The sequence below is a fragment of the Scomber japonicus genome, chromosome 14, assembly GCF_027409825.1.
Source record: "Scomber japonicus isolate fScoJap1 chromosome 14, fScoJap1.pri, whole genome shotgun sequence".
In the NCBI taxonomy this organism is placed as follows: Eukaryota; Metazoa; Chordata; class Actinopteri; order Scombriformes; family Scombridae; genus Scomber; species Scomber japonicus.
This window is the reverse complement of record NC_070591.1, coordinates 18,795,540-18,816,777: the sequence shown is the minus strand read 5'-3', so window position 1 is coordinate 18,816,777 and position 21,238 is coordinate 18,795,540. Positions and strand designations below refer to the sequence as shown.

The 21,238-nt window shown below is 38.7% G+C and overlaps 3 protein-coding genes across 9 annotated transcripts in view; 2 read left to right on the top strand and 1 right to left on the bottom strand.

The window, feature by feature from the left end:
• The window catches only part of LOC128373107 (Kv channel-interacting protein 2), a 99,960-nt gene extending 90,955 nt beyond the window's left edge, over positions 1-9,005 (top strand). For 2 of the 6 annotated variants that reach the window (XM_053333359.1, XM_053333357.1), the window contains exons 2-8: positions 6,171-6,295; positions 6,496-6,565; positions 6,976-7,046; positions 7,249-7,356; positions 8,381-8,485; positions 8,597-8,659; positions 8,958-9,005. In XM_053333359.1, the coding sequence (XP_053189334.1) occupies positions 6,171-6,295; positions 6,496-6,565; positions 6,976-7,046; positions 7,249-7,356; positions 8,381-8,485; positions 8,597-8,659; positions 8,958-9,005 (590 nt within the window). Of the gene's footprint in view, positions 1-5,200; positions 5,304-6,170; positions 6,296-6,468; positions 6,566-6,975; positions 7,047-7,248; positions 7,357-8,380; positions 8,486-8,596; positions 8,660-8,957 lie in introns of all 6 variants that reach the window. The other 4 variants (XM_053333353.1, XM_053333355.1, XM_053333356.1 and 1 more) reach the window with 4 other exon arrangements.
• A 2,066-nt stretch (positions 9,006-11,071) lies between these two features.
• LOC128373105 (cytochrome c oxidase assembly protein COX15 homolog) lies at positions 11,072-15,325 on the bottom strand. Its single transcript, XM_053333350.1, has 9 exons — positions 15,175-15,325; positions 13,818-14,005; positions 13,604-13,726; positions 13,240-13,426; positions 12,891-13,058; positions 12,666-12,747; positions 12,225-12,379; positions 11,967-12,080; positions 11,072-11,873 (listed from the first exon to the last, which is right to left on the bottom strand). The coding sequence occupies exons 1-9, from the start codon at positions 15,238-15,240 to the stop codon at positions 11,742-11,744; spliced, it is 1,215 nt and encodes a 404-aa protein (XP_053189325.1). The 5' UTR covers positions 15,241-15,325; the 3' UTR covers positions 11,072-11,741.
• A 302-nt stretch (positions 15,326-15,627) lies between these two features.
• Positions 15,628-18,908, top strand: cutc (cutC copper transporter homolog (E. coli)). 2 transcript variants are annotated; one of them, XM_053333351.1, is made up of 9 exons: positions 15,628-15,743; positions 15,926-16,004; positions 16,264-16,323; positions 16,419-16,628; positions 17,365-17,400; positions 17,518-17,651; positions 17,797-17,824; positions 17,909-18,014; positions 18,151-18,908. In XM_053333351.1, the coding sequence occupies exons 2-9, from the start codon at positions 15,935-15,937 to the stop codon at positions 18,260-18,262; spliced, it is 756 nt and encodes a 251-aa protein (XP_053189326.1). In that variant the 5' UTR covers positions 15,628-15,743; positions 15,926-15,934; the 3' UTR covers positions 18,263-18,908. The 2 variants fall into 2 exon arrangements, with proteins under 2 accessions (XP_053189326.1, XP_053189327.1); XM_053333352.1 differs by having other exon boundaries at positions 15,649-15,743; positions 15,934-16,004.
• The last annotated feature ends 2,330 nt before the right edge of the window (positions 18,909-21,238 follow it).

Genomic DNA, 21,238 nt, shown 5'->3' with positions numbered 1-21,238 from the left:
GTTGGATCTGCACGGCTGATCTATATCTCCATCCAGAGTGTATCACTGTGGCTGTAAAATATGTTTACTGCCTTCACTTTAGTTGAGGGATTACAGGGTTTCTCTTTTCCTTGAGAAAATCCTCAGCTCTCTTGGGTTTATGAATCATGAGACTCCTTCAAAAGTTATTGGATATTGCCAAAATGTGTTGCCATCAAGCTAAAAATAGAGCTGTTTTTCCTATTTCCTGAGGAGTTGTGATGGTCTGTCAGTGTACTGTGGGGAAAACTATTGAACTAATTGCACAATCACTACAGGGCACAATGGGTACAGATGTCATAATGCTGCACAACAGCAAGAATAGACAATTACTTCTTTTCTGTGAGGAATAGAAAGTTTTCTGCCTACTCTGGCCAAAATGAAAGAATTACTAGTCTCATTGTCAGTGTCACTAAAAAAACAATTTGAACTTCAAAGGCTTGAGAACAAAAGTATCACATGTTACTTCAATAACGCAAGGAGCGCAGCAACCTACTTGTTTTGAACAAAGGACCACAGCATGCTGTTAATATTAGATACTTCCAAATTAGGAATCTCTGGAAGTCTTACTTGATAAAAGATAAACACAGCCTGGTTTCTGTGGTTAGATAGCTAGAAAGAAATATAGATACATAAATCCCTACATCTGGGGCATGTTTGATCAAATATAGGGGCCCTTAAAGAGAAGTGCTTGTGTGTATGTGTGTATTAAAATCAGGTTAATCCCACTGAGATCAAATATCTCTATTCCAAGAGAGACTTGGACAAGACAGCTAAGGCACAACAAGCAAGACATTTCATCAGTGGTAGAAGTCAAAATTACAGAGAGAGAAATAGAATAGACAAAAAGAAGAGATGGACAGAGCATAGGGAGAGAGGGAGTGTCTCAGTCTTAAAACAAGCCTATCGAAAAACACTGACAGTTTCCAGCAGATTCTCCTTTTGTTGTCTTTACAAGAATTTCAAGCTCAGTGTCCCATGCAGTAGAAATCATCAAGGTTTGTTTGTTGTATTTTTCTTAACTCTGTCCAGGCTTTCAGAAGCATCAGTGGAAATTCAGTTTAGTCTGTTTGCACTCAAGCACATCTCAAGCACAATAACAATCAGAGTTGGGAAGAATCTGTAATCTGTGATGTGATCCAAGATACTCTACAGACTTAGAAATACACTGTGATTCATTGCAAATAGATGTGTTTAAGTATTGGTGGAAAATAATTAAGCAGATTTATTTATGTATTCTAAATAAGCTGACTATAGTGTTTGCACTTTTGGTTGCTTCATTATACATCTCATAGAATCGAATTGAATGTAGTGTGAAATAATTTGTCTATCCAGATTGTATGCACATAAAATCAATTCATATAATTAACTGATGTATAGTAAATTAAGCCAACAACAGTATAAAAAGGAGTTAGGATTAGTTGGTAAAACAGTCTTTCCTCAGGGTTCATTTTGTAGCTGTTTTGGATGCTCTTGGATGTATCACATGGTCTTCCTCAGCAGATGGAGCCCAGTTAGGCATCAGTAATAGTAATAATATGATTATATTTGTGTGCTGCTTCATTTTTACTTTTGTTTTTCATACTTCTATTGCATTGTGCTCCTAATACTTAAGGACCTCTACGTAGAATGACAAGTGTAACAGACTTTTTTATATATTTAGCTGATATGCTACTTTGACTTAGCCCCCAAAAATCTGATTCAAACTTTAGGTCTTTCTTTGTAATATTAACTTTTACTATTTTAGTGATAAATATTGAAAGTGCATATTGTGTGTGTGTGTGTGTGTGCGCGCGTGTGTGTGTGCGCGCGTGTGTGTGCGCGTGTGTGTGTGTGCGCGTGTGCATGCTTGCGTGTGTGTGTGTGTGTACCGACCTGGTTCTAATGAGGAAAAACGTCATTTCTGAGATCCAAGTTAAGGTTAAGGGTAAAGTGTGAATTGGTTATGGTTAAGGTTAGGGTTAAGCTGTCCACAGTTAATGGATGAATGGTCAATACAATGTCCTAACAAGGACACACAAGTTTGTTGGTGTGTGTTTGTTCTATTGGCACATATTAAACATCACACAGCCAAAGGCAACATTCTCTGCAGGCTGGATGAGAGCAGAGAACCGTAATGGCCAAAGTATAGATCATAAACTGTCAGAACTCAGGTTTTGTTTTTGTAAGAGTAAATGAATGACAGGCTTCAATTATTTTTGTTTGAAGGACTTATAATGTTTGACTTAATTTCAAGTAAAACAATTTCCTGTGGCGGCTCCTGTAAAGACATTTAGTATACACATATTGTTTCTTAACAAAGATGATGCTTTTGATCTGGTGACAATCTCTGAGCCAGCATAACATGTAGCTCTTCAAATCCCATAATTACAAGGACATTTAAAAAAACTACAAAGCATACAACAACTGGGATGAAAAAAGGAGAATCTTCAAGGACTATAAAATACGGCTAAAAATAATGCAGAGGCAGAGTTCAAAAGTAGTGTAAGAAATAAAACGCACAAGTTAGGCATAAGCAGCACATAGCTGCCGTTTCATAATTTATTTTAATTTAGATCTTTGTTTCTGCAAAAGTCAGAAAACATTCAGAGATCTATATTTAACAGTTCCTAGCAACATAGTGGAAAATTATTTATAAATCCTTGGATACCATTTGCTGTATTTCAGAACATGTTTTGGCTTTAAAAGAATAAGAAACATCCAGTGAGCTGGGATCTGTTGTTTCCTAGCACACTTTTTGTTAGGAATGGGAAAATCATCTCCCAAGTATTTAAATATTCACACAGATTTTATTTCATTTGCAGGTGTCTCTCCTATGTTGTTAAGGTATAATTACTAAGATCAGAAAGAAGAAAAGAAAACATCAAGTTAACAAAGTTGCTGTGTAGTGTTAGTATCTGTATTAAAAGCTCTGCAGGTGCAAGCAGCATCTTGTCCTTTGACTTTAGTTAGAGAGGTGCCCTTTAGTTTACATTTGCCTTTAAATAGTTACCAGAACAGTAAAGTATCTAGATACAGGTCAATGTTTCTTATGAGTTTTCGTGCTCTGAATTTGTTCACGTCTCTCCATCACCTGGGCTATCTCTGTGTGTTTCTCTTTCCTCCTTAAACTTTTTCTTTGAATATTGAATCAGTTGTGTCTTCTTAACTTTATCCTTGTTTTTCTTATAACACCATTAGATCCTGCAATTCCTCCTCACGTGTGTCCTTTTTCCTAATTGCTCCCCTCACTCTCTGAAAATGTAAAAGCTTTCCCTTTTAAAAATCTGAGTGAGCATTAAGCAGAACTTTAACTTGCGTGGTGTTAATTACAGTAATTGTATGAATGTATCAGCAGTGAAATTATCCAAACGGTCAAACTACATGAACATTGCTGTCATGTAAAGCAGTAGCACCAGATCATCTGGACGGTTAAACAACACTTATGTCCATTTTAAAAACTTAAGCTTCCCTGAAGCGTTTTTGCTAGCTTCTTATGTTGTTGTATTATGTCTAACCGATTATTATTACACAGGTCAGTTAATATCAGGTATGATCCTCTGGACTCTGATTAATTTGTCTATCATGAAAGCGGCTCCAGTCTGCCGGCTAGCTTCAGCACAGAGGGTGATATGTTGGTTGCTCGTTGTTAACAATAACAGCTGTCTATGTGACTCGGAAAACAAAACAAGGGCTCCTAGAAGCTACAAAAAAACTCCTGTAGGAAGCCAGTCTGAGCTAACAGCTGTAAAATGTAGCGCTAAACATAAAATAAAAGGTAAAGGGGTTGGTTCTTGGGCACCATCAGCCCCCCACAACTGCAGGAACCTGTTAAGTGATACTTTAAGAAATTCAAAAACCTGATTTGATTAGACTAACAGTATACAGTACATGTACAGTAAGTAACAACATCACTGCTGTAACCATTTTTTGAAGTAATGTTGCTTAATCCTTCATCCATCATCATTTCCAACAGTGCCCTACCCACTTTAAACTCATGAGAAGAACAAGAACCAAAGTACAAATGCAGAATCTCAATACTTTCTGCACCACTGTTCAGAAACAAATTGTGATTACTTTTAGAATCCTTTGCCATCAGATGTACTTTTAGATTCACTTTCACATATTCACAGTATAAATATTGTGATAAGAAAAGGTGAACAATGACAAGGTTCATGGTCATATAAACATTACTTGTCTTGTGAATAACCTTCACTACATAATTTTTTGTCTGACTGTCATAAGTATCTGTTACCTGAGAATAAACAGGTCAAAGATACTTTGGCTGTTGGTTAAGTATTTAATGTTTATCCCTGTTTGATGATCAGGTTGGGTCCATGAAAAAAGCTAATGTACTTACACAGGCCCTGGGGCAGAGGGCTGGGCCTGTGCTAGGCGGCTGGATGTATTAATCATGTTTCTATTGGCCGATGTGCTCCACCTGCTCTTGTTTTAAATGACGCCAGAGCCCTAGCCAGAGTTTCCGAGACTTCATGGAACAACAGGGTGACACATCACGGAGGCTAGATAGTCAGTAGAGGTGCAGTGGTTATGTTGGTTAGTACCCCATCATGGCTTTCATCCCTCAAACTGCTGGGGTCCTGCTGAAAGGGGTTAGCAACCTGTTACTATGGAAACTAAGAAACAAGAGTAAGTATGCAGGTTCGTGTGTGCATAATGTGTTTTATATCCTCTATCTGCCTTTCATATTGACAGATTACCAATCTGTGCCATATACTTCCAGCTGAAGTAGAGTTTGTGTCTGACAAATTCGATTTTACTCTGAAATGAGATAGAGACTTTGTTTAGGTCAGTTGTGAATTAAAATTGCTTTTTTGAATGGATACTCTCCACTGGGCTTTCTAATATTTCATGCAGTATGTTGAATGTAGCATTGTGATAAGAGAGTCAGTCTGATAAGGGAAACTGTGTTTCTAGGGGACACACAGTTCTGCTTTTGTGCTGTAATATCTACTGTTTGAAGTGGTTCTCGTGGTCTCCCATTGCTAATCCAGGTCAGCAGGCAATTACCAATTTAACTAAATGGCATGAATTCGTCTGTTTCAACCATCTGTTGCATGGAGTATGTTTTTGTTTGATTTCTTGCAGGCATGTGTGCATGTGTGTGAGTGCGTGTGAAAACAGAATTAAATCGGAGTTTTGCGAGTGTGTCTAATCTCTGTGCTATGGTTGGCGATTGCAGGTAATCCTTCCACCAGCCAAAGCAAAAAAACCATAAAGCAGCGATTCCTCAAGCTGCTGCCGTGCTGCAAGCCCTCGGCTGCCCCCTCAATCAGTCAAAGCAAGTGCTCCTTCACTCTCTTCTCTCTACTTTCTCCCATGTGTCCAGCCTCTTTAATGAATTAAGAAGATTCATACAGACACTAAAGCTTTCAGTGCACACTTAAACCCATACAGTCACACAGGAACACACTCAATCCCAACAAACCAAACACTCTCTGGTGTTACTGCAGCTAATGGGTCAGACCAGTTTTCCTGTTTTGTGATTTGAAGCGCGTCTTGTCCCCTGGGGTTGCAGAACGTGTGTGCGTGTGTATACGTGTGTGAGTGTGTTATCTATGTTATTAGAAGTACCAGGATGAAGGAGATTAAAGTGAGGTCAAAAGCAGCAAGTTGTAGAGGTCAAAGCCTTTACATGACTTTTGCTATAGGTGACTGTTATCTATGGCTGGAGAAACAGCTGGAATGAGGATGAGATATGTTTTAGTGACCGTGACTCCTCTCAGTGTATCTTCTTGACCACTTTCATTAAACCTATTCTCTTAATTCCTCTGTTTCTCTCCAATTTCTTGAGCTTTGCTTGAGCTTGAGTGTTCAGACAAATAGTAAGATATTTTAAAGATGCTTTACTGTCAATGTGCTGCTTTGTGTTATGAAGAACTGTAAAAAAGATGTGTGCAAATTATTATTCAACTAAACCTCATAATCATCTTTAGAAAGTAGCATTAAGTCATGTTTTGTCTCAGTCAAACAGCATTGTTTTGCGCATATTAAATATTTTTCAATTTACTCAGAAGAAAAAAAATAATAATAATATGAGTGTAATGTCTTCATATGAGTATGTTGGCCAGTTCATGGCAGCCTTAGAGGTTAGGATTAGTGTAGTGGCAATAAGTGCTAACTAACACTTAACACATCTCTCCCTCACACAGACAGCGAGGAAGATGATTTTGAGCTATCCACTGTGTGTCATCGCCCTGAAAGCATGGACAAGCTGCAGGAGCAGACTAAGTTCACCAAGAAGGAGCTGCAAGTCCTCTACAGGGGCTTCAAAAATGTAGGTCTGGCTGAAGAAGAGAGTGACAAGACAGGACGAAACAGGCTGTAAATCGAAAAAACAACCTTAAAAAAAGTCTGTTCTGATTAAATCATCAACGTTTAGAGCAGTCTGGCTGAAGCTGAAGTTAACATTTTGTCCTTTATATTCTGTACGATATGGGAACTAATGAGTTTTCTGTCTTCACATTTGTATCACAGGAGTGTCCGAGTGGTGTGGTGAATGAGGAAAACTTTAAGAACATCTACTCCCAGTTTTTCCCTCAGGGAGGTGAGTTATCAGCTGCTACCACTAAACCCGAGGGGCTCCACAATACTTTAATTTGTGCCCTCCTTTCTGTCATCATTCATCTTGAAAAGTTCAGATAAAAAAGGTAAATATCATCATTTTATTTGATTTTGTAAAGGTACACATGTAGATTTTAATTATCATAATGAAATGAACATAATTATCTCAATAATAAATCTGCTCGGCTGAACTATAGTACATGCTCTGATAAGAGGCAATTTATCATTTCATGATATTTAGGTTGATGAAATGTTAACCACTCGCCTCCAGTTGTATTTGAAATAATTTTTATATTTAGGCTATATTTAGCATGCTACTAATCCTAGCTGTTCAAAGACTTTTCTTCATGTTTCAAGGGCATGCAGGTTACTGTAAGTTCTCTACCTTTGCAGATTCAAGTATGTATGCACATTTCCTGTTTGAAGCCTTCGACACTAACAAGAATGGCTCGGTTAGTTTTGAGGTGAGCTTTATTTTTACAACAGCTTCCTTTGAGAGATAAAAGTAAATATGTGTTCTAGTGGAATTTGCAGAAACAAATATGTATTCCTTCTAAACACCTGCCCACAGAGATTACAGCTGTGATGTAGATTTGACTTCATTTATTGTGTCAAGATGTGGGCAATTCCAAAACCACCCAATAAACTGTTCCTCTTCTGTCTCAGGACTTTGTATTTGGCCTGTCTATCATTCTGAGAGGGACTATTAATGACAGGTTAAACTGGGCGTTCAACCTCTATGACCTGAACAAGGATGGCTGCATCACCAAAGAGGTAACAAACACACACACAAACATACACACACACATACACATACACATACACACACAGTGAGCAAAGCTCCCTCTGAATTCTTACTGTAAAATCTAACTCTCACTGGCTTCTAAGCAGGGCCATATATAGCTACTAAGAGGTGGTTTCCTCAGTGTTTTGGGGCACGTGGAGGTTTTGGGAACCTGTTATTATGTGTTATTATATTATTGGTTCCTCTTTGTCAAACATACCTTGCAGTATATTATTTATGACCTCATATAACAGGGCCACCATGTTTTCTTTTTTTTTTTGAGAGAGAACCTACATTTATTACGTTTATTCTACGTTTAAACTGCCTACCATAACTAACTACTCTAAAATACTATATTGCATTTAATAACAATGTGAAACAAGAAAATGTGATAAAGCTCATGTTAGCTAGCCAGAACTATTGATAATTCATGTAAAGAAAGCTCACAAACATGTTGTGGGGTTAAATATGAATAAACCACACAGAAAAGTAATTTTAAATAATTTAAAAAATGTATCATTAAATGTAACCATTTAAAGCCACTAAATATCAACATTTTAAAGGGGTACAACACCTCTGTCTATAACTATAATACAACCCTTTTCTGGGGTGTGGCTGAAAGAAAGATGGTTTCAGACTCCATATTCAATTAATAATTAACTGAATAAAATTAGATTAAATTAACATTGTATAATGTACTACACTATTAACTCTGATGGGGAAGGAACATTTCCATGCATTTTTTTTGATTACATTTTAGACCTGAAAACAAAAAAACAAACAAAACAAACAAAAACATTAGTTATAGCTCTACAACAATTACATTACAAAAATAAGATGTTTTGTGTTTTTTTTAAGATAAGTGTTTAATGAGCCTAGTGGCAAAACTCCCACTTCTTATCAAAAAACTTAGCCTATAACTCATCTATCCACCATATCCTTATCCTAAGTATTTTTGGAAATGTTCTCTTCCTTCTGAGCAATGTTTTCTCCATTTTGTCCTTCACTTTGCAGGAGATGTTGGACATCATGACGTCCATCTATGACATGATGGGGAAGTACACATACCCCACTATGCAGGACGATGCCCCCAGAGATCATGTGGAAAGCTTCTTCCAGGTTCAAATCCACAGACTTGCTATACTGACAAGTTCTAAAAATAAGATTAAGTTTTTGAATATATGGTAGTTTTCAGTAAATTAATCTCTGACTGCTGTATTTTCCTTTCAGAAAATGGACCGAAATAAAGATGGGGTGGTCACCGTAGAGGAGTTTATTGAGTCATGCAAAAAGGTAGGGCAGAGAATTGGATTTTCAAGCCTTGAAAGAATAGTCTTTTGGGAAACATGCTGGTTTGCTGTCCTGACAAGAGTTAGATGAGAAGATACCAGTTCTATTGGACCAGTGTCTAACCTTTAGTGGCATCAAGCAGTGAGGTTGCATTGCAACGAAATTAATACCCTTCCCCTCCCCTTCCACCCCATCCCTCCCAGCCCATCCCTCCCAGCCACCTCCGTAGACAGGTACCTGCTCCTTACATTTTTCTTAAGGGTTCATTCTAAAGTAACAAAAACATTTCATCTTTCTCTAGGATGAGAACATCATGCAGTCCATGCAGCTGTTTGACAACGTCATCTAAGAACCTGGACCAGAGAGTACGCTGGCACCAGGGAGGGGCATGTGTGTAAGAGGAATTGGGGTTGAAAGAGAGCAAGCGTTTGTGAATGCGTGTGTGTGAGTGGATGTCTTCTGACTTGCAAGCTTGTTGGTTTGTTTCTGTTAAGAGCTGTGAGTCTAGAGGGCACTGAGAGGCCCTCTCCCTATTCTTGGACCCCCAGTGGCCGTTCTTCAAGCAACAATGGAGTTTCCCAGACTCCCCTCCTCATCATGCAGAACCTTAGTTTACCCCAGAGACACAGAGAACGAAGGCAAGCAATGGGCTCACAGACACTGGCACCCTCAAGTCCTCTCACATGTTTTATTTGAACTTTAATTTATTACTATTGCTGACAAAAGAACTACGATGGCCTGTAATGGCTGAACTCAGACGGAGGAAGTTGCCCTCAGTCCTTGATCATTTTGACCCTTTTCCTCCGTGATGGCTGTGATTTTGGTTTGGGAATCTGATCCTGCCTCTGTGCATGTGGGTGACACCTCCCTGGAGCTGCTTGACTGCTCATGCCCTGGCCATAAATTTAAAATGAATCTACCGCCATCTAGTGGAGAAGAGAGAGAGACATTCCTGAGGGAAGACTTGACGGACGGGATATTCAAGCGGTCCTGTGTTACAGGTGGAGGTGTTGTTTTCAATGAGGAACTGATTTCAATATCGCATGATGATGTCACTAATATCCAATTATGTATTTACAGAGATACTCCAAAGTCTGCTTGTCTGTCTGCTGTCCCCAGTCATTCACAGGTGCCTCACCCTTTGTGTATGTGTGTGTGCATGTGTAACAGAAAGAGATGTCATCCATCTTACCTGTGTAAGACTCCAATGGGGAACACACCCACCTCCATTCATGAGATTTTAGTAGAATAATTCCTGGCCTTCCAAACTATTACAGTCCTAGCTGTAGGTGTCTATTGACTGTTGTACATTTTCTAGCATTCCCAGAGGTGTCATATGATGCAGTACAACGTGGCAAATGCCCTCCTGTTGACAAGCTGTTTAGACCATGCCAGCACTCCTCAACATGGGACTGGCACACCACAATTGTACTAGTCTATCAATACACATTCAATGGGAATTTATTAGACTGCAGATTGTATTTGTGAACTTCTCGTAATCGGAAATGTCACGTGGTCGTAGCAGATTTACCACTAATTATAAAAAAAAATCCAAACCCTTGTTACATGAAATTACGATCATTCAATTTACGTAATTCAAAGAGGCATAATATGTGTGTGTGTGTACTGGTAGTGAGAGAGACATGGTTTAATAACACTTTCTTTTTTTACCATCCCCCCATATTCCCCCTCTCTCTGTAACACCAAAGAGAAATTACATTAAAGATGTATATGAAGTTAAGACATACAGCCCATCTATGGGTGAAGAGAGAGGGAGATACTTTGTAGTTGGTTGGGCAAGGGCCAATCAGAGAAAAAACAGGATGTAATCTGGTAAACTGTCTGTGGTTTACCTGTACACTGTCCAAATCAGTGTAATTTTAGGTTTTAACCCCAAGGTTTGCTCCTTTTCACACAAGAACTGTCTTTGATGAATATGGTATACATACCAGAGGCACTCAAAATGTTATTAAATAGGCTTTAATGTCTTTTAAATAGAGACTAACATGGAATAGCAATAATGTCTGTTATCATGTATCTGCACTTTTCCACTCATCCCACCTCTGATTCCTCTGAGAGCACAGTAAAAGGTCAGAATAAGGCCCTAATGAAAATATGCACTTCCAACCCTGTAGTTTCTTTTTTCTTTGTTCTGGATTTTTTTTTAAACTTTTTTTCTGGAAGAGGTTTGGCCCTGATTGTCCCTTGCCAACAGGTTTTAACTTCCATTCCTGACCACATGTAAAACCTGTCTATACCCGCATGTACTGTGTCTAGAACAATGAAAACCTACTAACCCGTTGTACTGACTGTCTAGTTAGCTAGCCTCAACTGGTTGCATTACGTATTCAATGTGTATATTTTGTACAGACAATAAAAATCACAGTTACTATGCAAAATTGACTCGAGTTTGAATATCTGTACATCATTTTCTTTATTAAAAAACACCGCTTTCAGTTTTACATTTCTAATGATACAGTACAAAGCAACAATAAAGATTCCACATTTTTTTAACGTTATAATTTATCGGCACCACACCAGCAAGAAATGGTTCATAATTTAAATATACACTTATACATTCCAAACAGCCACATCTGATTCAACTAACAGGCAGTGCGTGATAGACACAAGGCAACAGGTAAGTAACCACTTAGTACCTTAACTTTCATTCAAAACATCTGCTGTGCGATTAAAAACTGGACAGAAGCTGAAAATTTGCAGATTTTTGTTTTTGCATGTCTTAGTTTAATCCCTTACAAAACCCTTAACATCATCCTCTGATGGCAACATGCATCCACACTTCACTGACACCCTTGAAATATTCTTGTCATTCTTATCCACAGCATTCAAGTAACACCCCTGCTGTAATTATTGCATGGTGACCTGATTTAGTGTCACCACATGTGGATTCCATTGCAGAACCACAGGACAGATGCTTCAGCGTGTGCATAAAAGTCCAGTCTTCGTTGAAACCCATCTCTCTGTTATTCCTCTTAATGCCTTATTTAAAATGAACACTGCTGACTCTTAGGAGGCTTGAGGTGTGGCTAGTAGGGGTTCAATTTGTCCATAAAGGAGCAAGCATTTACTTGGGCATCTTTCGGAGCTCTGTCAGAACCCAAATGGCCAGTGAGAGAAGCGCCACAGAGCCAGACTGGTGAGTGGCTGCCAGTGGAGTGGGTACATACAGTAACAGGGTGCTGATGCCAAGGGCAACCTGGAGAGCACAAACATGCAGAGTTTAGTTACAATGAAGAGTAGCAGACTTGTCAAGAGTTATTTGTGCCTGGACTCTAAATAACACGCCTACCTGTCCATAGGCCATTGCTGCAAGGAGGCCGATGGCAATTCTGGCTCTTCTGGGAAGCACCATCCTCCTTGAGAAGAGATACAGGCCTGTAATTGCTGTCACAGAGGAGATCCCCTGGTGGAGGGAAAAAGACAGAAGAACATTAACAACCTACTGCAGTCTCCTAAATCACTGTCAGATAAGAGGTGGAGCTAAATAAGCAGCGTAATAAGAATAAGATACTGAAATGTTGCCTAGAAGATTATTTCTATAACATACCAAAATTCTGTGGTCGAACTGCACTGTCGTGGGGTTTTCAAAGAAGTTTTTGAGGGCGGGAGAGAAGGCCAACAGATCATCAGGGATCCATCGATCTCCCATCTTTGGGAAGGAGTTGTACACCAGCCCAGCATCCAAACCAGCAACAAAAGCACCTGCAACAAAGCATTTTAAAGAAAGTATGTGTATTAATTACATTCACATCAATATTACATTTACAGAATGGTTTCCCTCAACTCTCTGCATATGTTTTTACAGTGTGGTGCAATGTTGTACCGTGGCTTTGAAAACTAGGTTGTCCAATTTCAAATTTTGATGACCAAATTAAGTCATGCTTCCTTAAGCTGAGATTTGCTGTGAAACTAAAATCACTCCTAATGGCTAATTTAAAAGATGGGCATTTACACATTTATATTTTTAACATGGCTCAACAAACAGTACCTGAAAGAGCAGTGAGGAAGACGAGTCCACCGGTACCCTTGGCGAACCTCCTGAGCTGCATGAGACGTTTGGTTTCTGCCATCTGAAAAAAAAAAAGGGTGCCAAGAACAGTCATGAATAAATAAACAAAAGCTCATGTGACACTGACCAACATTACAACATTAGAACTCTGTTTCTTCAAATGGAGACAATAATTAAAATGGATGTTTCCCCACTATGCATTACCTTGCTTACAGGCAGCAACAGAGTAAGCCCAGTCCAGAGACTGGCACAGTAGAGTAGCAAGGCGGAACCGAGGTGAGCACTCAGGCGATACTGGCTGACCCGCGGGATGTCATAGGACTCAGGCTTCTCCTCAAGACCACTTTTTACCATGTACCAACCAAGAAGACCCTGAGAGGACACAAATAATAATGCTATGAACAACTTTCCTAATAAATGTTATAATGTTAAACTTATTAGACAAGTAGTATAGATGCCTCCAAAACAAATAGCACGGACAGTGAGCTAGCGATTCACTTCCTGTACTCCTCCTATGTTCCTATAGAATCACTGAAACTGTAGAACATCTCACCTGGAAGAAGACAAATCCACACAGCCCCAGCACTCTTCCCTTCATGGAGCGATTGAAGTACCCTTTCTTCCAGAAGTACATGGTAGGGAGGATATACGCCAGTCCAACCAGCCGGCCCCACATACGGTGACCCCACTCCATGTAGAAGATAAACTTAAACTCTGGCAGAGTCATGTCATGGTTCATTCTGAGAAAACAATATGACACCTAAAAATTAATCTCTGATTGTAGGGGCCCAACACATATTCTTGTTTAATACATAATATTGCTGCAGTGTTTCTTATAACGACAGCAAGTTCCAAACTTATGTTGACTTGATTTTTCATGGAGGGAGCACAATACAACAGAAAAAAAGACATCTTACATTTTGAATTCAGGGAACTGTTGATATTTGGAAAACTCAGCCTCCCACTCTGCCTGCGTCTGAGGGGGTTTCATCTCTCTCACCAGATGCCAGTCAACCATGGAGAGACCAGATTCTGTGAGTCTTGTTTGAAAAAAAAAAGCACATAATTATATTTCAACTCCTCTTTAAATACAAAGAAGACTGCAGACATATCCCTTTTGAAGTAATTTACCTGGTGACACCACCCAAGACAACAGCACCCACAACAAGTCCGCTGCAGCCAAGTAACCAGCGACCCACTATGCGATTTGTGGCTGCATTAGGGACAGTAGCTGCTGCCTGGGCGGAGGAGGCCCCTGCCTCAGCTGTGATGGTACTCTGGCCTCTCCTCACAACCCATTGTCCTAGCTGTGGACTCCGCTGATGTTGTAGAGAAGGAGAGGAAAGATTTAATATAAGACTTGAAAATACAACCTATAATCAATCATTGCTAAAAGTACATTTTATGGAAAAAAGTATATGACCATTCCTATTTTAACATAACAATGATCCAATCCACAAGATTATGCACAGTAACGGTGTTCTCAGTATGGTGATAAAGAACTAAACTAGGCAAAGCTTTGACCTCAACCCCATCCAACCATTTAAGATGAAATAAATCTACGAGCCAGGCTATATCATCCAACATCACGGCCTGACTTCAATACTGTTATATCTGGATGGGAGAAAATCAGACAGTGAGGATAAAATCTTTTGGTGATACAGCTTTCAGCTTTTATGCTCCAAAGCGCTCGATTAGTCATTCAGAGGATGTAACAGGAGCTGAAAACACATATATTTAGACTAAAATCTATTTAGTTTGACTTTTATATAGTTGTATAATTTTATGATTCTATTCTTGTATACTTCTTTTATTTATCACCATTATCATTATTATTATCTATTTGATTTTATGGTTTATAATCTGATTTTATAATCTAAGTATTGTATGTCACTTTTAAAAAAAATACTTTTAATGCTTGTATTTATTTCTCGTTAGTGTTTGAATCCTTTTTTTCAGATCCTCGTTTTATCAGCCACTTGCAAAGAACTTCAGATTGCATTTAATTTGTTTGAAAGGTATTATAAAATAAGTCTGAAAAATGATACATTGAATAAATGCACATGGCTGTAATGGTTAGTTGTCCACATTCTTTTGGCCGTGCATGCATAGTGTATATAATGAATACATTAAGGAGTGATTGATACAGGCGGACCTTTCTACTGATGACAGTTTAAGAGTTGTTGGCTGGTGAAAACGTTGTCTTAGTTTGCTTACTGGGTAAAACAATATAAGTACAATCATTTTGTTTACACTGAGCTGCTGAAATGATGGAGATCAGTGAGAACACGTTAGATAACTTTAACCGCCCTCTGAAAAAGGTATGACAAGTAAACCTTTAACAAGCAACGAAACAAAAATGATCTGTCTGCTTTAAAACAACACCTGACACATCGTGGCATCATTTTGGCGAATGCTCATAGATCCTGTTTGACCTTTTTCATGCTTTAATGGCTAGCTAATATTAGCAGCTAGGTTTATTACTCACATTGCTGTGTTTAAATCCGTTTCCAACTCTCCTGCAAAATGTTGTCCGTAACGAAGAGAGCAACATCTTGGTGTCCTGCCTGGTGTATGCTGTCCTGCAGTACTGATATAAGTGATGAAGCTTGACTTAGGTAACCTCCTTACAAAACCATGTTTCCTACGGCTGCCATGTACAATTCAACTCTGACCTCCTGACGTCACAATAAATGTATCAAGCTTTTTTTTTTAATTTAAATGTATTTTGATTACACGATACCTAAACAGAAATAACAAAGACATACACTGATAATAAATAATACAGTTTGTAACATATTTTTTTTTATTGTATAACTGGAGCGTACATGTTTTGTATCACAGCGTGTCCCGCATGGGTGGTGACAGTCGAGCATTTACCCTGCTCCTAGTACTGTAGCGCCGCCCACCCGCCAAACCCAGTGTTTAAAATTCAACGATCCGGAAAGACACTAATCCACGGTAGTGAGAGTCACCCACAACACTAAAGTACTGACTTTATGTTTGCTCCAATCGACAGATAAGGTCCCATGAATCAATAGGAAGTGTATTTAACAGGTAAGGTTAGTTGTATTATAAATATTAACATTTGTAGCTAAAGAATTGTGACCGTGTTTGCTAACAAATTCACAATGAATCTCTCTCTCTCTCTCTCTCTCTCTCTCTCTCTCTCTCTCTCTCTCTCTCTCTCTCTCTCTCTCTCTCTCTTTCTCCCTCTCTCCCTCTCTGTCCCTGTCCAGACTGTCAGAATGGCAGAGAGCTTTTTAATGGAGGTGTGTGTGGACTCCGTGGAGTCTGCTGTCAATGGTGAACGAGGAGGTTGGTAATGTGCAGTGACCACTCACTGTGCTTCTTCTTTTCAATTCACAATGACTTACATTACTTGTTGGATAGATTAAATTGGCAGTGGTACTTGGAAATAAGAGGGGGACTTCAACCTGCCATACAACAATTATACTCCAAATACCTTTCTACACAAAGAGGGCATGCAGTGTTATTTCCTTTCTGAAATGTCACAGACCATTAATGGCACCTTTAAGTGCAGTCTGAGCTTTTATTGTGTCTTATCTTCTGACAGGTGCAGGTCGGCTTGAGCTGTGTTCAAGTCTTCTGGAGGGAGGGCTCACTCCCACCGTAGGTGTGTTCACTTCAGCTACACAGCTCTGAATTTTTGAGTATCTGCTGAAACCACACAATCTAACAAACATGCCACCATATTTTGCTCTGCTACAGGTCTGCTGCAGGTAGTGAAGCAGCATGTCAAAATTCCAGTGTACGTGATGATACGGCCTCGGGGTGGGGACTTTCTGTACTCTGACCAGGAAGTGGAGGTGATGAGGAAAGACATAGAGCTGATGAAGAGCTATGGGGCCGACGGACTGGTGCTGGGAGCCCTGACAGAGGATGGCCGGGTGGATGCAGAGCTCTGCATGGAGTTACTGGGTAGTGTGCACATTTGATCTGATATAGAAGAAATTGCATCAAAAGATCTCATTAACATATATATATATATTACATTTCAGATTGTTCCTGAAAGTAAAATGCAAGTCAGAAAGACAAAATATTTGAGCAACAATCCTTATACAGGGGTAATTGTGTGCTCTATCCCATTAACGGTTAAAGATCTTTTTAGTTTAGAAGTTGAGTAAAACTGTTGCTAAAACCTTGCTATTTTACACATCTGCTCAACTAGAACAGCTCGCCTAGCTATAAATGTATGCACAAGCTGTGGTTCACATTTTTAAAAAATAACCATATACTATATAAACTTTATGTGTTTTGCCATAAGAGTTTTAAGTATTTTACATTACAAACATAACTTACGGAAGTAAATGCTGTCAATACAGCTAAATAATATGTAGCAGTCAATATCTGTCTGTTACAGGAGTTTTAGTGCACAATGTTTATGGTGAGAAATCAGTAGTCATATACTTTGGAAATCTAGAGAGTAAAAATCCAAAAGTTCAGTCATAGAAACAAACCCTTTCTTGCAAATGAAAATGAAAAATGAATGAATGAAAAAAGTCATGAGGATCTTGCAGACACGGTAGTGTATGTGTTGGCAGCTCCACACAATGCACAGGCAAAGCTTGTGCATTGCTTTTTTATATTGCATCCTTGGTTGAGGTTTGTTTTGCTTGTAAGTTTATTATTCTGATTGTTACCTTTTGTTGACTAGCTGCTGCTCGTCCTATGCCAGTCACCTTCCATCGAGGTAACATTACTCTTTTGAATCACATATAGACTTTAAACTTAGACACAACAGTTTGGAGTGCTTTCATTAGTGTTTGAGTCTGAACTTATGTTCATTAAACTAATATTGATCCCACAGCTTTTGACATGGTTCATGACCCAACGGTGGCTCTGGAGACTCTGGTATCATTAGGGTTCGAACGTGTGTTGACAAGTGGCTGTGACAGCTCTGCTTTGGAGGGACTCCCTCTTATTAAACGGTTAATTGAGCAAGTATGTATAAACTGCATGTATGTAAACAATCTGTCAAAACATTTTTTTTTCTATGCTGCTACAGTATATTGTTGTAGGTAAGCAGCTTGTGTTTCTGCCTTTCTATCATTCTTACATCCTAATTTACACCTTTCTGCAACTCCAGGCTAAAGGCAGAATTACCATCATGCCAGGTCAGTACTTTCACTTTTTCTTTTGTGTGTAGTTTTTTTTGTGTTTTTGTATTATCATTTGTTAATGTGTCTTTTTTAATACAGGAGGTGGGATCACAGAGAGAAATCTGCAGAGGATTTTAGAGGGATCAGGGGCTCAGGAGTTCCACTGTTCTGCCCGCTCCAGCAAGGATTCTGCCATGAAGTTCAGGTTTGTTCATTCAGCTCGAGAGATGGGATTTGAACCTTGTGCCCATACATCACAAGATTTTTGTAACTTTTTGATAAAGCATGAAAACTTCTCTTATTCATTTTGTTCCTTTCTGTCTGATGTTTTTTATGTGCAGAAACAGCTGTGTGTCAATGGGAGCTGCTTTCTCAGCACCTGAGTACGGCCTGAAGGTGGCAGATGTGAGCAAAGTCCGCACTCTTAATGCAATAGCCAGAAATACCTTGTGAATGGATACTGGACAATCATGAGAGACGACAAAACAGATACCTCGAAATGATCACAAGTGGTTATACTGATATGTCATCATTTATTTCTCTTTAAAGCCCAAAATAAGAAGAAATTTCAGAATTTCTATAGATTGCTGTTTTTAATCACCAGTCAAACAGTCTTTGTGAAGTTAGAGCTCAGGGACAGCCCTGCAACCTTCTGGGTAATGCAGTCTTTCAGAATGTCTCACATTGCAGAGAGTGATTTTCGTGCTTGTTTTGTACCTTTTATGTGGCCTTAGAGATAGTGTAATAAAATACACAGTAGATGTTATGATTTTTTCCTAAAACAAAAGAAAAATAATGATCAATGCTGCTTTTGCTTTCAGCACAGTATGTGTTTGGAGTTGTTATATAGTTGAATTATATTAATCACAGCACTCCCTCTAAACATTTGAAGATATGGCAAAGCTGGGAGAAAGCTGACAGAAACAATGTGACTTGATTCAGTTTGCTCAGAATTTAATAAAAGTCAGACTATTTCAACACTATGTTTCACTGTTTTAATATTAACATTCAAGAGACATTCAGAGACTTAATTGTCATTTGCACAGGTACAAGGTATATGCACATTGGAATTCTTAAGTGGGTCACTCAGTCAATTTAAAAAAACAACAAAATTACAATAAGGTAATAATGAAATCATGGCCTAATACAAGAAGAGTAGAAAAGGTTCATGGACACTGATTATAGTCACCATGTCATTTCCATCACAAAGTTCAATTCTCCTGTTTATCTAGCAGTTCATTTTTAACTTGTTTTACTAAATTATTAGGGGGCATAAAAACAATGTGTGGTTTTCAAATGGATTTTATTCAACCTGAACTTTCCAGGCCAGTAATATGTCAGCACGCAATGTACAGTAACATTGAAAACATTAAAGAGTATGACCTCATACAAGCACATATCCTGAAATTGTTTCAAGAAGTAGGTTTACTAGCTAATCTGGATGTCTTTAAAAAAAAGAACCTCCCCCAGAACCATAACCTGTTTAGGGTTTTACAGAGCAAAGTCATCCAGTGTCATCAAAAACACCTCCTGTACTCCTCATAAAACTCCCTGGGTCAGCTATAATGTCATCTAGTTGTATGATGTCATTTCTCCATAAAGTTTGAACTGTGTGCGCATTGCACTTCAACGTCAATGATGAACTGTCCTTGATGGGATTGGTTGCATTTAGTCAGATTATGTTTTAAAAAGTTTCATTAACTGTAGTCATCAAACAAAGTATTCACAATAGTATTCATCTTTTTGACTTAACTTAAAGCATGAAGACACTTGGGAGTAGAAGCTCTGCTGCTTCTTTGTGGTGATGCATTGTGTTTCTTCAATCTTGTGAAGGGCTCATTGCATCGATAGAATATGGTCTCAATCAAAAACATAAAAAAAATCCAAGGCCAATGTAGGGTTTGTGTAAAAATTAAACATGTTTATTTCACATGTAAAAGCTTTAAAATGAAATAGCCATGAAATAGTTTTTGATTGCGACCATATTCTACCCTCTCATGAGCCCTTCAAAAGACTGAATTAGCTTAAAATATGCAGCATCTTTAAATTATAACCTATATATCCTTTGTAGCATATTTCTTAAAGGTGACCTTTGTCTCTACTGTAGCTTGGAGACATGCCTTTAGAAAAGCACCTCAAAACAGTCAAATATTTATGTCCATTTCCAATTTCAAATTACTGTTTGTTGAAGTTAAAACTACCATTTTGTAGAATACAAAAATAGTCTAACTACCCTACCCCCTCTTGAAACTGAGTTCTGCCTCTGCCACCCCCATTTTAAAAGCTGCTCAAATGAATTGCCTTCACTATTGTCTGTCAATATTCAGTTGGCGCTGATAGGCACTGTCCATTAAAACATCATGATTTACTTTATACATAGTGCAATAGTTACAGTGCTCTTTGATTACATATCAGTTGCCTTCACATGTGACATGCCTGTCCTTGAGGCTACACACGCATAGTGAGTCACCTTGTTTACAGGCCTATGTGGTGTTATCAAACATGTAATGATTAACCTTCTCACTGTCAGAGTAGTATCTTTTAGGACCATCCCATTCAGTCAAAGACTTTTCACACACATAATTAAATGCTAATAAAGGGTGTGTTTTGCTGCTTGTAAATAAGTGACTTTGCTATTGCTACATCATGACTTTGCTATTTCTATTTTTCTATGACTGTTCATCTTATTATGTTATAAGAAGGAAGTTGTTCACAATTATTTGATTTATTTTCCTCTCTCTCTTTCCACTCAGACAGACTCTTGCATACATGTGCAGCAGTTCCCTTTTGTTCTGTTTGCAGGATGTATATTGAACCAGTGTCTGGTAGCAATCATTAAAATGTCACGAGGGGAAAACATAGAGCTTTTACATGGTTGAATAAAAGTTTTGAAAGCACAGATGACAGAAGTCAATGTGTATTCAATCCCACTACAGGCTTGAATCTCTTCTCTTTTTTTGGTTGTGGAGTCCTCCTCCTGATCAGAATAGGAAGCAGAGAGAGACACACAGAAAAGAAAGGGAAAGAGCCAAGCAGTAAACACCCTTCCCCCCTCGCCAAATTCCCACCAGTTAACAGTTAACAATTATTGTAGACAAAAGTTCTGCATCTTTTCCAGCACTTCACTGGCTATAAGCCCACCAGCTTCATTCAAATGCATGGCTGCCTAAAATTAATCTGATGTGACCGGTGTTTCCGAAAATGGGTCTCTCTAGTTCAGAGAGGGTGAAGGCATGCAGCAAATGAGAAGTGGAAACACAACAGGAAAAGGGGTCTAATTTGCCCACTCGCCCCACCCTTGACACAAGGAAAGGAGTAAAGGAATACTTGTGCAACTCCTCTCTCTCTCTCTCTCTCTCTCTCTCAATTTTTTTCTCTCACATGCAGCCATCTGCCTGAAATGTTGAACTTTAGACATGTGAGCGTTGT

Excerpts from the sequence above, each read along its gene's own strand:
- LOC128373105 (XM_053333350.1), bottom strand. The coding sequence starts at position 15,240 with ATGTTGCTCTCTTCGTTACGGACAACATTTTGCAGGAGAGTTGGAAAC. Across the intron at positions 12,748-12,890 it reads TGTTGCTGCCTGTAAGCAAG|ATGGCAGAAACCAAACGTCT; the intron begins GTAATGCATAGT and ends TTTTTTTTTCAG. Across the intron at positions 12,380-12,665 it reads CTTCCTCACTGCTCTTTCAG|GTGCTTTTGTTGCTGGTTTG; the intron begins GTACTGTTTGTT and ends GCTTTGTTGCAG.
- cutc (XM_053333351.1), top strand. The coding sequence starts at position 15,935 with ATGGCAGAGAGCTTTTTAATGGAGGTGTGTGTGGACTCCGTGGAGTCT. Across the intron at positions 17,652-17,796 it reads TTAAACGGTTAATTGAGCAA|GCTAAAGGCAGAATTACCAT; the intron begins GTATGTATAAAC and ends CTGCAACTCCAG. Across the intron at positions 18,015-18,150 it reads GATTCTGCCATGAAGTTCAG|AAACAGCTGTGTGTCAATGG; the intron begins GTTTGTTCATTC and ends TTTTATGTGCAG.